This window comes from Erigeron canadensis, chromosome 4 (genome assembly GCF_010389155.1).
Source record: "Erigeron canadensis isolate Cc75 chromosome 4, C_canadensis_v1, whole genome shotgun sequence".
In the NCBI taxonomy this organism is placed as follows: Eukaryota; Viridiplantae; Streptophyta; class Magnoliopsida; order Asterales; family Asteraceae; genus Erigeron; species Erigeron canadensis.
In genome coordinates this window covers 16,257,661-16,273,033 of record NC_057764.1, presented here as the reverse complement: position 1 = coordinate 16,273,033, position 15,373 = coordinate 16,257,661, and the positions used below count along the sequence as shown (strand labels likewise).

The window sequence follows — 15,373 nt, the reverse complement described above, 5'->3', positions numbered from 1 at the left end:
GCAAACTTAACAAAGCACGGGCATCCGCTTCCGTGACCAGATACCATCATACCAAGGTCTGTACATAACTTTGAATATAGTGCCTGTGTAAGTGAAATACCGTATAATTTATTTATGTTGTATATATATATATATTAACCAAATAGCTTAATAATCCTCTTAATCATGAGATGATGACACATGAAAAAATCATGGGGGCAAGATTAGGAATGAGAATTAGTGGATACCACATGTCACTTTCTTAATGTTTTAAAAGGATTATTAGGCTATTTGGTTAGGAAGATTTATCATTTTCTTATATTAATCATTGAACATCTGGACTTGACATATAACATCAGTAACCAATGGGTTGAAATCCATCAAAACCCGAAATCAAAAGGTTAAGATACCGTTTAGAAAATACACAAATCACAAAAATATTATCTAACTATTGGCATATCTAATGATTAGTTTGTGAACATTCTGGCATAAAGGGGAGTTTCTTAATCTACTTATTATTGCATGTTAATGTGCGGTTAGCCCATTTGGTAGAGGATCTTGCCTGTTGGCGATGAAGTCCAAAGTTTTATCTTCGACATGGTTGATTCTATGATTATTTGGTGTAGTTTAAGAGTAAGGTAGAATTCCGGGTCAAAAAGACTTATTACTGCCCAGTCTAACAATATGAACCCACATATGGTAACTAACTCTGTATGTATGTGTACTATATTTATGAATCATTATTGGCAAACATTTTCATTGGTGATACAATGGGTTCTAAGAATAGAATTACCAAATAGAAGCATGAATCATATAATACTACATGTGCATATGTATTAGTCTATGAAGACATGCCTAAGCATATAATAGTAATGTCACCATGTGACCTTCTGCATTGTTATCAATAAATAGATCAATACGACTGCGAGAAAGTAGTAGTTATAACGACCCACTGGCCACTATCACAGCAAAGTCCATACGAACACTAATAAATACATTATGGTACCCTGACATTTATGTGAATACCTCATACGTAGTTTTCTTGATGTGTTTGATCATGTCTGTAACAAAAAGGCAAAAATGATACGGAATCGATGCCATCCTACACCCTCACTTGATCTTTGAACATTTAGGTAACACGTGTGTTAAATAAGAAAACAAAGGTGAGGTAGCAATAATCACAACAAGCATGCAATTAATTATCTATATATGTACTAGTGATGTCGATGTCGATGACATCCACGAAAAGCAGAGTTCCCCTATTGTGGATGGGTTTTTTCTTGATCAACACAAAAGTCCACGTGAAATGACTCACATGTCAAGCCAAGCTTCCATTTAACACATGCCTGAGACCGAATGATATGGGGCGAAATCCCCCTTTTTTTCGTCCAAATTTCGCCCCCACCGCCCCCCCCCCCTCCTCCGATTGCGCCCCCAACACCCCTCCAAACTTTTTTATTTTTCCGCCCAAATCCTCCTTTAATTTGACCGTTCCTTGAATTCCATCCCCCACCCCCTCCAACGAATACTTTTAATTTTTTTTTTTCTTCTTTCTAATATATACATAACCCACATCCATTTTTAACATACAACAACACAAAAATAAAACAAAAACCAACATACACCCAAAAATTATATAAAAACATACCCAAAAATTATGGAAGATATTGATGAGTTTTCATCTTCTAGTTGCTCATCGTAGATGGCATGAGGCAAACGAACGGTTGATGCATTTTTACTTTGTTGACAACCCGGTATATACCCCGAGGGAGTTTAGGAAGCGTTATCGTATGAGTAAACGTTTATTTTTGCAAATAACAAGAGATTTGGAAGAGAAGTATACGTATTTCCAATAAAGATATGATTGTCGTGGGAAGTTAGGTTTCACCGCGATACAAAAGTGCACTGCGGCGCTTCGCCAACTAGCATACGGAAGTACCATGGACTCATTTGACGAAAATTTTGAGATGTCAGAAAGGGTTTTACGAGAGTCACTAGCCAACTTTTGTGAATGTATCAATCTAAAACTATTATAATTTAGATGTTATAATTTAGATATTGTAAGTGCAACTTGGTGTGACAACAGCAACGTAGATTTGATTAGTCATTTTGTTATTTGGTTTATATGTAACGTTGGACTTTACTGTGATAAACGTTTATGTTTTGGACATTTATATTGTTACATAAGTTATTATTGACCAAGTTTAATTAGATGGTCATTTAAAGTATGATACGTAATAATATATGTGGTTGTCGAATTAATTGTGGAACTTATAATATGTAATACAACATTATTGTGCAGAGAACTTAATATTGACAGTGGAAACTAACTTATTCTGTTTGTTGTGCAGGGAGAACCAAGGAAGCCTATCAGTCTTTGATATGTTGACAGTGGATATTCCCGGCACATGACAGGGGACAAGAAACTCTTGTCCAACTATGTAGATATTCATAGTTCTTATGTTAGTTTCGCTGGTCCCAATGGCGGCAATATTTCAGGTCAGGGTGATGTCGTTAATGGGAAAATTACAATGGATAAAGTTAATTATGTGGAACAGCTATCCCATAATCTTATGAGTGTTTCTCAGATATGTGATAAGGGTAATCATGTCCATTTCACTGACAAAGAAGCTCTTATTTTGAAGCCTGGGTATGTTATTCCTGATGATTGGATTTTGTTAAGGGCTCCTAGGAAGAAAGACATCTATGGATTGATTTTAGGTGTTGATAATTCGAAGGAACCAGTTTGTTTGTTAAGTAAAGCTAATGAGTCTGAATCTCTTTTGTGGCATAGAAGAATGGGACACATTCATTTTCGAAAGATGAATCACATTGTGAAACATGGTTTGATTGAGGGTGTTCCGATGAAAAGGTTTGAAATGGAAGATAAGTGTGTACCGTGTTTGAAGGGTAAACAACATAAGAGTTCACACAAACCGAATAAAGAAAATTCTATTGCCACCCCATTTGAGTTACTTCACATGGATCTTTTTGGTCCTGTGAATGTGAGGAGTATTGGTGGGATGTACTACTACTTAGTTGTTACTGATGATTACTCTAGATTTTCTTGGGTGTTCTTTTTACACTCTAAGGATGAAACTGCACAAATCCTGATCAATTTCTTTGTTGAGACGGAAAATGTATATAGAGTTAGAGTTAAGAGAATCAGAAGTGATAACGGTACTGAATTCAGGAATAGGACATTGGAAGTCTTTTGTTTATCCATTGTAAGCTACTTAAGCTCGACTCTTGAGAGTTCGATTCGATCTGGGCTTAAACAAGCTCAAGCTTCAGAACTTAATTTGGCTACCATGCCTAAACGAACTTAAACAAGCCATTCAATAAAACTTTATATATACTTAATAATACTAGCATAATATAGAGGTGCACAAACAGGTTAATCAGTTCGGTTATTTATATATAGTAACCGTAACCGGTTTTTTGTTTTTTTTTTTTTTAAAAAAAACGATTTAGGTTATCCTACATAGGTTAATAACCGATTTATACATGAAAAAACACTAACCTATGGAACCGATTAAGGTTAAAAAAAACCGGTTAACCTGTTTTGGTTAACCTATTTGCGGTTAATATTAACTGGGCACTCAAGAACAGAAAACAGCAAAAAATTGGAGACATGAAGATAAGCAACAATCGAATTGCAGCAAAAATAACATAAACAAACACTTAAGCAGCAGAAATTACATTAAGCAGTAAGACATTAAGCTATATATTTGTGTTGATTTTATGAAGAGAAGAGAAAGAAAGTGATTGGATGGGAGAAAGAGATTTATTGATTTTATAAAGAGATTATTATTTGTGTTGATTTGTGGATTATTATTTGTGTTGAATCGATGGTGATGATTGCATAATTGAAGAACCCTAAAAAGCTATATCCCCAATTCTTGAATTATAAGATAGTCGATCAATCCCTGATGGCTTATCACTTATATTGGACTCTTGGTGGTTGTAATTCTTTAATGGGGATGAGAATATATAAAACTGTTAGATACTTAAGTCTAGGTGTCAAACACTCATATATTAATTTTTTAAACTATTAAATCATGAAGGCCAGACATTTTTTTATTAAACAATAAATAATAAAATATTAGTATGTGATGGGTTCTACACTTAAGCTTAGATGTCGAACAACCTTATATTCCCTTTTCCCATAATATATAGTTGTATGTAACATCAGATCATATATCTTGTATACATATTTAGATTTCTACATAAAAAATTCATACAAAGTTCGTTGTCATTTTATGTAGAATCCCTATGGAAAACGAACTTAAAAAGTAATATATAATTGTCCAACTTTTAAATTATAAGGGGGTAAACAACAATTAGTGAAAAGTGAGTTGAGGCAGGAGTTGCAAAAATTTACATGAACTCCCTCTTTTCTTTACAAAATTCTTATTACACAACACTATGCAAGAATGCTTAAATATTTTCCATAACAAATTCACCATCCCTACTAACTCAATTTTTCATGCAATCTTTTCTACATGTTTAACTTCGAGCTGAAATTCCAGCCAAAATCTTCATCGTTGTTTTCATGTTCTCGTTGTTACACGAATAGGTTAACATTGAACAAACTCCGCCTTTCAACTTCCAGCAAGCAAGAGATTGATCCATTGTAAAGTTAATAAACGGTCAGAAGAAGGATTGTCATGACGGAAAGAACAATAAATATAACATCATCATTGTATAGTCCTGGTAATACAATTACAAAATCATTAGGTATAAGTAATATATGCGGAACTTAAGGAAGGGATTATTAAAGCAAGGAAATCACAAACATAATCTTGAAGTCTCAGTTAAATATCAAAGAAATGAATCACTGATTTAATGTGCCAACAAATTAGAAGGCAAATAATTTACCTCTTTGACCTGAAGCTGCTGCAGGAAGCGCAGGAATCTTAACAGCTGCAGATGAATAGAAAAAAGGTTCAGAAGTTAGTTTAATATCATGATAGTGGAGTTTTTAACAAGAGTGTCTTTGAAAAACATACTTTTGTTACATGATGAAGGTGGCAAATGTGACATTGAAGGCCAAGGTGCAGGAATGTGATCGTTTAGATCACAAAGAAAGCTCACTCCTGAAGATCTGTCAAATGTTGCATCGGAAGGCAAGCTAGGAAGAAGGCATCCAGACTCTATTTCAAGTATAACTAAAAAATTTAGACTGAATGCCTATAATTATCAATTTGCCCTATGTCGTTTAAAAAAAAATACTAATGACATTGATTCTGGTACACTTAATTGAAATATTTTATGTGACGCAGGGTGTTATTTATAACATATGGCTAATGATTAAACACTTCCACTAAACTACACGGCCACTTAAGTATTTCAAGTCCAGATAAAAATCAAGAAGCATCATAATATAATTAGCTTTTGATGTTCTTATACTCCCTTGATGAAATGAGGGAAAGGCGTATATGGCCGATACTACTGGAAGAATTCCTCTTTGGATAATAGGTATTGTAGCTGGTATTCTTGTGATCAGTTTAGTAGGCGTTTTCTTTTATGGTTCACATTCCGGATTGGGTTCATCTCTGTAGTAATCAGATGAATTGAGTTGATCCTTAAAAAACCGCAACTTTTAACTTTAAGGTGGCATTTTCGACCCGTAGTCTTATGAATGGGTCGATTTTTATTGTGTTTTATTTTAAACGTGACAAAATCACAAATTTTAGACAAGGGGGAACATGTCAAAATGGTTGAAAGTCACCCAAACTCCAAGTCTATCTTTTATGCATGAATAATCCTTAATCATCTTTTTCGATTTAGACATCTACTATAAATAAATTATTTTTAACACAGTTAACGCGTTAAATCTTCTTCAAAAACTTTATAAATTTGACAAAAAAATCTCTGGGGATCAACCGAGCCTCCCGTTGCATGCACCAAAAAATGACGCACTTTTTACTCACTGAACATTCTTTACCCATCATTCAACCCATCCATCTTGGTCACCTCTAGTTATACGAGATAGTTAGAGTACGTATCACATGTTTAAAAATAGACTTTGAGAATCTTGTTCCCCTAAATCAATATAGATTAACATATCTTGTATTAAATTAATGAGCAAAAGGCCTATCTTGAAAATTTCACATTGTTGCAAATTTCATGGAACTGTGTATCATATATATCATGAAAGAATAGTTGAGTTACCTTGCATTCCATTTGCTGCAATTGAGTTGTAAATTCCAACATGTCAAGAAATTGTATAAAACTATTAGATATTACCCAAAAGATTAATGATAAATGGGGAAAAAAAACCCTAAAAGAACCAAAGAAACAAACCTTGGAGGGAGAAGTCTTGGAGGGTTATACGACAAAGTTTATAAACATTATTTGTTATATTCTCCTTTTGTAACTTCTTCCCAAGAGAAGCCGCACAATTCAAAGCTTGCAAATTGGTTAAAAAGCTCTGCTTTTGCAAGTGAGATACATAACTCCCCATAGCACTACAACATGATGTCTGATTACTAATGTCACTCCCACAACCTCGAGCAACGGGTCGAACATTTGGCAAAACCAACGGGCAAACTGAAATCAATAAAAACAATGTTTTTTAATAGTGGTTTGACTTTTCTGAATAATAGTTGCCATTAGATTAGGTTTGAACATGACCATCCTACTCGATACTCATATAATCATCCCAAAAAAAACATACAAGGTACTGAAAATTTTCTAACCAATATATTCAAAATTTAAACGTTGCCATTGCTTTCATGAACTCATGGCTTAACTTTTTTCAGCGTTAAGACGTAGTGATATAATATCTTTAACGTTGTACTCCATCCCCATTGAGTTGCAAGGAATAATAGAGTAGAAGTTAATTTGTAATCACAACAAATGGAAGAGTAGTTCATTTCACATTCAGAAAGTTATCGTGATTCAAATAGAAAATGTATAAATTATATGTAAAACAATGAAACATAAAAGGAAAGTAAAATGGGAAATCTTGAACTATATGAATGATATCGTACAACTTTTCTGATCCATATATTTACAAATGGCCGACTTGGATTACCTTTTTATTAATGGGCCAGAAAGGTTAGCTAAAAAATATAAGATAGAGTGAAGCGGGTCAAAGGGGGTTGTAAGTCACTCAAATTGTTTACAAAAACATAGAACATCCAAAGTTGCAGTATCAGTTTTATGTAACTTAATGTTTGCTAATCACATGTAGCAAGTCAAGTGTTTATAACATTAAAGAAATGACCAAAAAAGTGTTTGCCAGTCAACCCAACCCGCTTGAGCTCATAATTTCTCAGTTTAATCCTAACATGTTTTTACAATTTTACCCCTTACACAACATGTCAGACATGTCCATTTAGCCACCTCCATTCACCTCATATATGGAATAAAAGAGCAAGAGTATCATGATTATATTACCTTTATTAAGCTTGCAATTAGCTAAACCTCTTAAGACTTCAATGGCTCGTGAAGGTTCAAGTTTACTTGCTAACCATCTCAATACAATACTTTTGCAATCATTAGTCACTCGAGTTGAGATATCAGAAGGACGCCGAAGTCCCATTGCATCAAATTCAATGGAAACCGAAGCAAGATCCTTCGCAGCCTCTGATATAGCATTTTGACATGTCTCTTGACAGCATTCATTAACAAGATCAATCTTTCCACAATTCGCAAGAAGCTTAGATGTATTGACCAGTTTTTCAAACATATTGACATCTCTCACCGGGCAAGAAGCTTCTGTTAGATTTGATGGACCAACGGAACATATCTGCTGTAAACTATTATTTGCGCCTTGACCCATCAGAATTTGATCAAAGTCAGAAAGGCAGTGTTTGGCAAGAGTAGAATTTAGAGAAAGGCTTTGGGTTTTTTTACTGGATTGGCCAATGAGAATCACGAGAGTTGCTTCAAACTGTGGACAACATACAACATTTGCAAGGTACGGTGCAAAAACAGTAAAACAATCAATTGCAGTCATGCTCATCATGCTATCTATGGAATCAAAATCTAACGTGCACACGCCTGAAAGAAAATACGAAAGATGAATTATCCATAATTATGAAATAAGCTCAATACAACTAGAGATGGCAATTTCAATCAAGTTACTTATTAATGGATCACATAATAATTTTATCTTTAACGGGTCAAACAGCAAAAATCAAACACATTAAAGTCAAGAAAAGATGTTTTGGAATTGGCTAATATCAGACTTTGAACCTGTGACCTCTAGCTTACATGGTTATAAGCTGAAGACCACTAAACCACAATCAAATCGATTAAAACTAGAAAGTTGCTCAACGTTTATTTTAATGCATAAAACTTCCATAATTTATTCAGGAGATCAGATTATTATTCAAATGATATAACCTTTGTAATCAAGTTTGAAACTCATATTATTTATTTAAGTTTAAAAAAATAGACAAAAGGTACTTGCGGTCAACTCAACCAGACCCATTACCCAACCTGCCAACTTTCCCACCTCTAAGTAAAATAAATTACTGGCCTCAAGTGTCTGAAACATACCTGATAACTTTGGAGCGGTGTTATTTGTGATTGTGAATGGTGACAATGGAGATGGTGCAAGAAGAGGGTAAAGGGGTTGAGGATTTCCAGTTGGAGATATCTCAGGTAATAAGTTATCCACTTTTTTACCAGATAGTAGTGACTTTTGCAGATTATTCAATGTACTGCATTGGGAGTTGTTGAAACCTGTCCAAAATACCACGTAAAGAATATGAATGTAGTAAAACGGAAATGGTAAAAGAAGAACACAAAAAGAAAATTAAATTGCCAACACTTCCTTCAAAGGCCCGATTCCAAGCAAACTTTCCTATATGCTCATTATTGGGGCAACAACAAAGATGATGATAGTTAAATAATCTAAAATCGCACTCTACTTCCGCACACCGTACCAACAAGGAATTAGGAAGTGGTAATGGAAGTACTTGGTGACCTTAAAGTCTCAAGTTCAATCCCCGCTTGGCACAAAAAAAAAAGATTTTGTAGGGTACGTGTTACCAATGAAGCCTAGGCCCACATGTGAAGTTCTAAAGACACGGGTTCGATCCTTTGGGATGACCAGATCATGTGGGGATTAGGATGGAGGTACTGTACCGGCATCATATGGCTCATATGGGGGAGTCAATGGGTATCCAATTGTGGTACCGGGGCAAGGGTTCCTCTCATTACCCTTTTTTTCGTATCCAAACCGCACACACCCTGATGGTCATGTATGACATGTATATAGATAGATGCATATCTGTGTGTCAACATTAATTTTCCAAATACAAATTTTTATCATTTAAGATATGTGACAATTAGTCAACAACACCACTTAAACCACATCATAGTTGTTAGACTCGTGCGAGTCGACTCGTACGAGTCACAACGGAGTAGAAAAGAGACGACTCGGACATAGACTTGGAACAACTTTCGACTCGAGGTGTCTCGCACGAGCCGTGTTGTGATTCGGTCCGATTCGTATCGTATCGGGAATCGTGCGAGTCACAAAAACAAGAAGAAAAACTTGAGGAAGAAGAAGAAATAGCCATTAACGAGCTGGCGGTGATCGGCATTGAAACCCATGGTGATGATGATGTTGCGTTTAGTTTTACGAATACCATATCTAGTCTATATGTGTATATAACTATGTATATATATATTAAAAGAAAATGAGGAGAGAGTGAAAAGAAGATGGAGTATAGCGGATGAAATTGCTTTTTTATCTATCAACAAAGTAAATTAGAGAAGTGACTAGTATTAGATTATTTGTATTCCCCATGATTCTTTTAGATTTAGAACCGATGGATGATATAGTCAATCTAGTGGTTGAAGTTTATTCTCTCTTACATGGATTCCATCCATCAATTTCCATAAAATAATAATAATAATAATAAACATAATAATGTGCGACAGGGGTGTTAAAACATAAATAAATTTTCAATCTGTAGTTTAAAAACATAAATATAAAATGAAAATAAGTTAGAAGAAAATAGATAATATTAATAAATTCATCAAATTATACATATTTATATATTTATATATTTTTGTTATAAAATGTTTATCTTTATGACTCTTACGATACGAGTCACGATACGACGTCTCAAAAAGTTGCAAAACGAGTCGTATCACGAGTTGACAACTATGAACCACATGCTAATTAAGCCGTTGCAAATTCATGAAAAGGATAGCGGAAAATGATTGTACATGAGTCCCAGGTTCAGAAATTAATTTGTTTGCGGAGGAACTGAGTGATAGTCACACGGAATTTTTAAATAACAGGGTGATGGATTTGGAGTCGGTTTGGGTTGGATTTATTGACGAATTCTTCACATAAATTTAATTTCTGGGCTCGGCTTACACCTTGGTAGCCTCTACACCTCTATGATTTTGTTCCCTCCACTTCATGCAGGAATGGGATTTTCACAAAATCCTTCCTTTTTGGTAGAAAAGAAAATATCACACATCGCTAAATTATCTACACAATCGTCCCTTATGAATTATGAGACTTCGACCCATAGCCTTTTGCTTGATAGGCCAATTCGGCAACAAAAATACAGCTAGGCCAGGCAAAAAAATAAAATAAAATAAATAAAAAATAAGAAGAAGAAGAATACCAGGCATACAGTTATAAACAATTCCGTTCTCAGGGATCACATCAAAAACATATTTGTGTGCAACATTTTACACGCGCACATAGATGATTTGTTATCTTTGGAAAGGAGAACAATTAGTTTAACTTTCTTAAGATACAGTCTGTCACAATACCCAAATTTGATGCACTACCTTGCTAGTTCCTTTCGAAAAAATAGAAAATCTAAAGACCAGTTGAACAAGACAAAAGATAGTTTGGCAGTTCCATATATACTTTAATCTAGAATTAAAGAGTCAGGAGCATCTAAGTTTTAACACATGTGCTATTCACAACTATGAGCTGTTCGTATGCAGACATGCTGCCCTAGCACGAAGCCAACCGCAAATAAGTAGCAGTAAAAAGGGTGAAATACTTGAGTGCTGTTCCCTCATATTGAGTTCAGGTCATATGTATCACATTACACTAATGGGTTTCATAGTGTTGTAGTGTCCTTAAAAAAGAGTTGCTCCAATAACCTCGAAATTCACTTAAACCATGGCTGTAGTTATTATCAGCACGCAATGCAGGTGCTTCTTCACTACCAGTTGTAATGCGCTAAGACTAAAACAGCAAACTAAAAGAGTTGTGAGCGTTAGTAGCAACCTAAGATTGTGGACTTGTGCAGGAATCTGAATTCTAATTCATAAACATATCGATAATTTTGGACTTCATTGTGTAAAACTTATTCTCCTTTAATTTTACATCATCTCGATACAAGGTATATTAATGTTGTCTTAGATTTCAGGTTGATAGTTAAATTAAGGTTACATACACAAATAAGGTTTTGTACTTGACAACATATATCCCAACTGTAAGTGCACCTCAACCATGTGAAAAGTAGGTAGCAATCCAAGAAAATGAATAGCTTCTATAAATGCCAATTATTGCAAGTAGTTGTATGAAAAAATTTCAATAAAGTTACTCTTTTAGCTTAACTAAAAATTATATTCTCTTGCACTAAGAAAACTATATTATTAAATGAAGATTTGGCCTATAAACATACAAAAAAGACTCTGCGCTCAAACAATCTTAGCCAGTTAAAAAGTCAATCCTTGTTGTCATCTCTACTGTCCATGATTTCATTCTCGAGAACTTTCGTGTTTTACTAGCAAATGGGATTTCTATGAAGATTTCGATTTCCTACATTGATAATTACTAACGAAGTTTCATTAGTTGACTCTTAAAGGGTAACGCTAAACGGATGAAGTTTTTCCAGGTTAGGTTGCCTGGGAAGACGAGTCTTTTACTCAAATATAAGCTGTCTAACATGAGTATCCCGTGACCATTTCCAAATTTTGTTATTTGATTCTAAAAGGTCAAAATGCACTAGGCTATATTTCTAAAACCCTAGAATTAGGCAGCCTTACCTTCATAAAAGTGACATATTTACTTTTACATTGATAAACAATCAAGTTAAATATTAAATAAAACCTTGAGAAGAAAAAAAAAAAAGCAAACCCCTTAATCTTAAAGTAACAAACAGATTATTACACTACAGAAACATAATAACATAACAAAATGCAGCTAGCACATTAAAATGAACAAAATAATTAAAGATGATCCCAATTTAAATTCTTTTAAGTATATGTGAACAACCCAATTGTTGAAAGCCTTGTATACAACAGCATGATCAAACCCCATAAGCTAAATCATTGAAAAGATTGAAACTTAATAAGTTTCTTGACACCCAAATCAGAAAAAATCATTACATAAAGTAAGTAAATAAAAGAAAATGGGTATTTATAATTATGACTTACAAAAAGGCAGCAAAAATAAGAAAAGGAGCTTCTGAGCTTTGTTTTCTCTCATTCCTTCAAGGGTTTGCTGCTACTTGAAAGTATATATTTATATAATATTGAATCTTTAGAAATTAAAAAGGATGAAAGAAATATATGAGAAGATTTTAGAAAATTAAATGAGAATATAATAGAACAGAGGTAGAGGTGGGAGTGAAGAGGGAGAAAGAATAGTGAGGAGGCATTAATGAGATGCAAGTGTTGTGGGGACAATTTGCAGTAATTTCATAGTAGCTGTCCATTTATATGCCAAGGCCCTACTAAAAAAACAAGATATTAAACGAATATTTATTCTAGTAACTTGTATAAATAATCCTCAGATTATTGCTTATCTTACATTTTTAGTCACAATATATGTTTATTTTCTCATTTTATTGTCTAAGAGAATTTTCTTTTGATATTAATAATTTGACACACAGGAAGATAAGGATGTGCATGGTCTGGTTTGGACGTTTTAGTCAAAAATCTCAACCAAACCAATACATACGGTTTCATGATTTTTCAAATCAATCCGTCCAAATTGTTATGTCGAACCAAACCAACTAAAACCAATTAATCCGGTTTGGTTTGGACGGTTAAACGGTTTATTATATTTTATTGGAAGTAATGTATAAAAGCATAAAATAATACGTAGCATTTAAGATTCGAATCATGACATAGCAAAATATTCATAATCTTATTAGACAAAACAAACATAACAATTTAAGATTCGATATTATGTCTACAACTTTGACAAATAATAAGTATATATAATTTATATTATTAACTATTGGGGTGAGTTATTTTGAGAACTTCTAAAAAAAAGAACTCAAGAACCATTCTGGACCACACATTCTTTTTCTCTTTCTCTCTCTTCAATTAAATAATAAAATACACCCAAATCATTCAAAATATTTTTAACTCACAAACCGTAAATCGTTAGACGAAACAAAAAGCATGGGTAGTCTTAAAATTCCGTCCTCTTTCATTAGAGATGCAATTCGATATACTTTTGACGACTTTTTAATTTTCGTTTTCTTTTGGTAGTTACACATAACTTACACATGTGTAGGTTGAACAAAAATTATGATTCGGAACGGGCTTCGCCCTTAAGGATATTCATAAACCAAAGCTATTGGGGGTGATAGGTCATAGCGTGATAGGTCATAGGGGGTGACCAGTGAGGAGTGATCTACCTAACAGGCTCCGCCCTTAGTCGCTATTCCTCCGCCATGGACTAATGGGCTCCGTCCTTGGCTACCATGGCTCTGCCATGGATTGACGGGCTCCGCCCTTGACCTTCATTGTTGTGTACATATGTTCATTTACTAATTTACATGTGAAAACAATGATCTTATACATGTGTAGGATGAACGCGATGGGAAAAAAAACGAAAATTAAAAAGTCGTCAAAATTATATCGAATTGGATCTCTAATGAAAGAGGACGAAATTTTAAGACTACCCATGTTTTTTTTTTCTTCTAACGATTTACGGTTTTTGAGATAAATCATTTTAAATGATTTGGGTGAATATTCTTATTTAATAGAAGAGAGAGAAAATATAAGAAAATGAGTGGTCCAGAATTGTTCTCACGTTCCTTATTATTTGTGAGTTCTCAAATAACCCTTCCTCATTAACTATTAGTATAAATATAAACTTACAATTATTATAACTAAATAGTCCGGTTTGGTTTTACCGGAATGTATAATATTTAAAACCAAAACCAAACCATACAAATGGTTTACGAAAAAAACAAACCGACGGTTCAAAATTTTGATTTAAAACCAACCAATCCGTCCAAATACCTCGGTTTAAATGGTTTAGCCGGTTTGGACCAAACCGTGCACATCCCTACAGGAAGATTTATTTTGTTTGTGCTTCACGTCAGGCTAATCAATAAAGAGGCTGATCGGGCAATGATATCTCCACCACATCTTTTGTTATTTTTATCACTATTATCCATTAAATATTTATATAATATGCATAATTTATGATACATTTTGATAATTTATCAAAAAGTATAATAAGAATATCATTACCCAATCAATAAAAGTTAGTAGATCATGTATTACTATGGATATAAATACAAATATGATTGAGGCTTAAAACGAGGATGCAAAACTATCACAATATTATTCTCTTTATTAAAAGAGAAGCTTGTGAATAGTAGATGACGACGTGAGGTCCTTTGATTCTACGACGTCACATTATCTTTTGGATTTTGGCATGTCGTATATAATTCAAAATTTTGTTTTGCTATTAATATTTGATTATCACGCAATTTTTTTCCTTTTTCCTTTAACTAATATATTAAAAACTTTAAATTGACTTCTGGTTTGGGTTCTTCATTAGTGAACGCAATGAACAATACAAGCAATATGATACCATCAACATTCTGATACATCGTATTTCGTACCACTAAGATTTTGCTATATCTCACCCATTTTTTTTTATTATTATCGATTTTTTGCTGAGTTTTATTTCAGTAAAAGGCCCTCACCCCTATTTATATTTTATAAATTAATAAACCTCATGTCATCGATTGACTACTACAATCACACAGACAAGTGCAATGTCAATAAAGCCTACCTTTTAAAGAGATCACCAGCCGTCACTTTACAGAAGAGGTCTTGGATTCGAGTCTTGTCAAAGGCAAACTTGAGATAATCAAGAGATTATTAAGTGGTTCACATGGACACTATCCTGACTGGGGGATTAGTGGGTACCAAATGTTGCGTGGGATCAAAGGATTTTCATCCAATTATTCTTTTTTTTTTATATGAAATAAAATAAAAAAATGAATTGAATTTTTAAAAGTAAAGTGTTTATAACATCATAAATAAGCTTTTAAAAAACTATACTAAAAAAATGCGTATTTGACAAATAAGTTATTCTTATAGAATGTTTATTTCATAATAAGTACTTCTTTTTAATATTAAAATCACAAAACGATAAAACTTGTAAGTTTTGATCTCTGAATTAGTAAATGATGCC

General features: G+C 33.6%; 1 protein-coding gene across 1 annotated transcript; it reads right to left on the bottom strand.

The window, feature by feature from the left end:
* Positions 1–4,278: 4,278 nt before the first annotated feature.
* LOC122596779 (uncharacterized GPI-anchored protein At1g61900) lies at positions 4,279–12,554 on the bottom strand. The gene is made up of 8 exons (XM_043769410.1): positions 12,361–12,554; positions 8,494–8,679; positions 7,387–7,992; positions 6,289–6,534; positions 6,157–6,171; positions 4,992–5,135; positions 4,861–4,905; positions 4,279–4,692 (listed from the first exon to the last, which is right to left on the bottom strand). The coding sequence occupies exons 1-8, from the start codon at positions 12,410–12,412 to the stop codon at positions 4,622–4,624; spliced, it is 1,365 nt and encodes a 454-aa protein (XP_043625345.1). The 5' UTR covers positions 12,413–12,554; the 3' UTR covers positions 4,279–4,621.
* Positions 12,555–15,373: the final 2,819 nt, after the last annotated feature.

Coding starts and splice junctions, on each gene's coding strand:
- LOC122596779 (XM_043769410.1), bottom strand. CDS start 12,412: ATGAGAGAAAACAAAGCTCAGAAGCTCCTTTTCTTATTTTTGCTGCCT. Junction 4,906..4,991: donor ACCTTCATCATGTAACAAAA/GTATGTTTTTCA, acceptor ATTCATCTGCAG/CTGTTAAGATTCCTGCGCTT. Junction 4,693..4,860: donor AGCAGCTTCAGGTCAAAGAG/GTAAATTATTTG, acceptor TTGTATTACCAG/GACTATACAATGATGATGTT.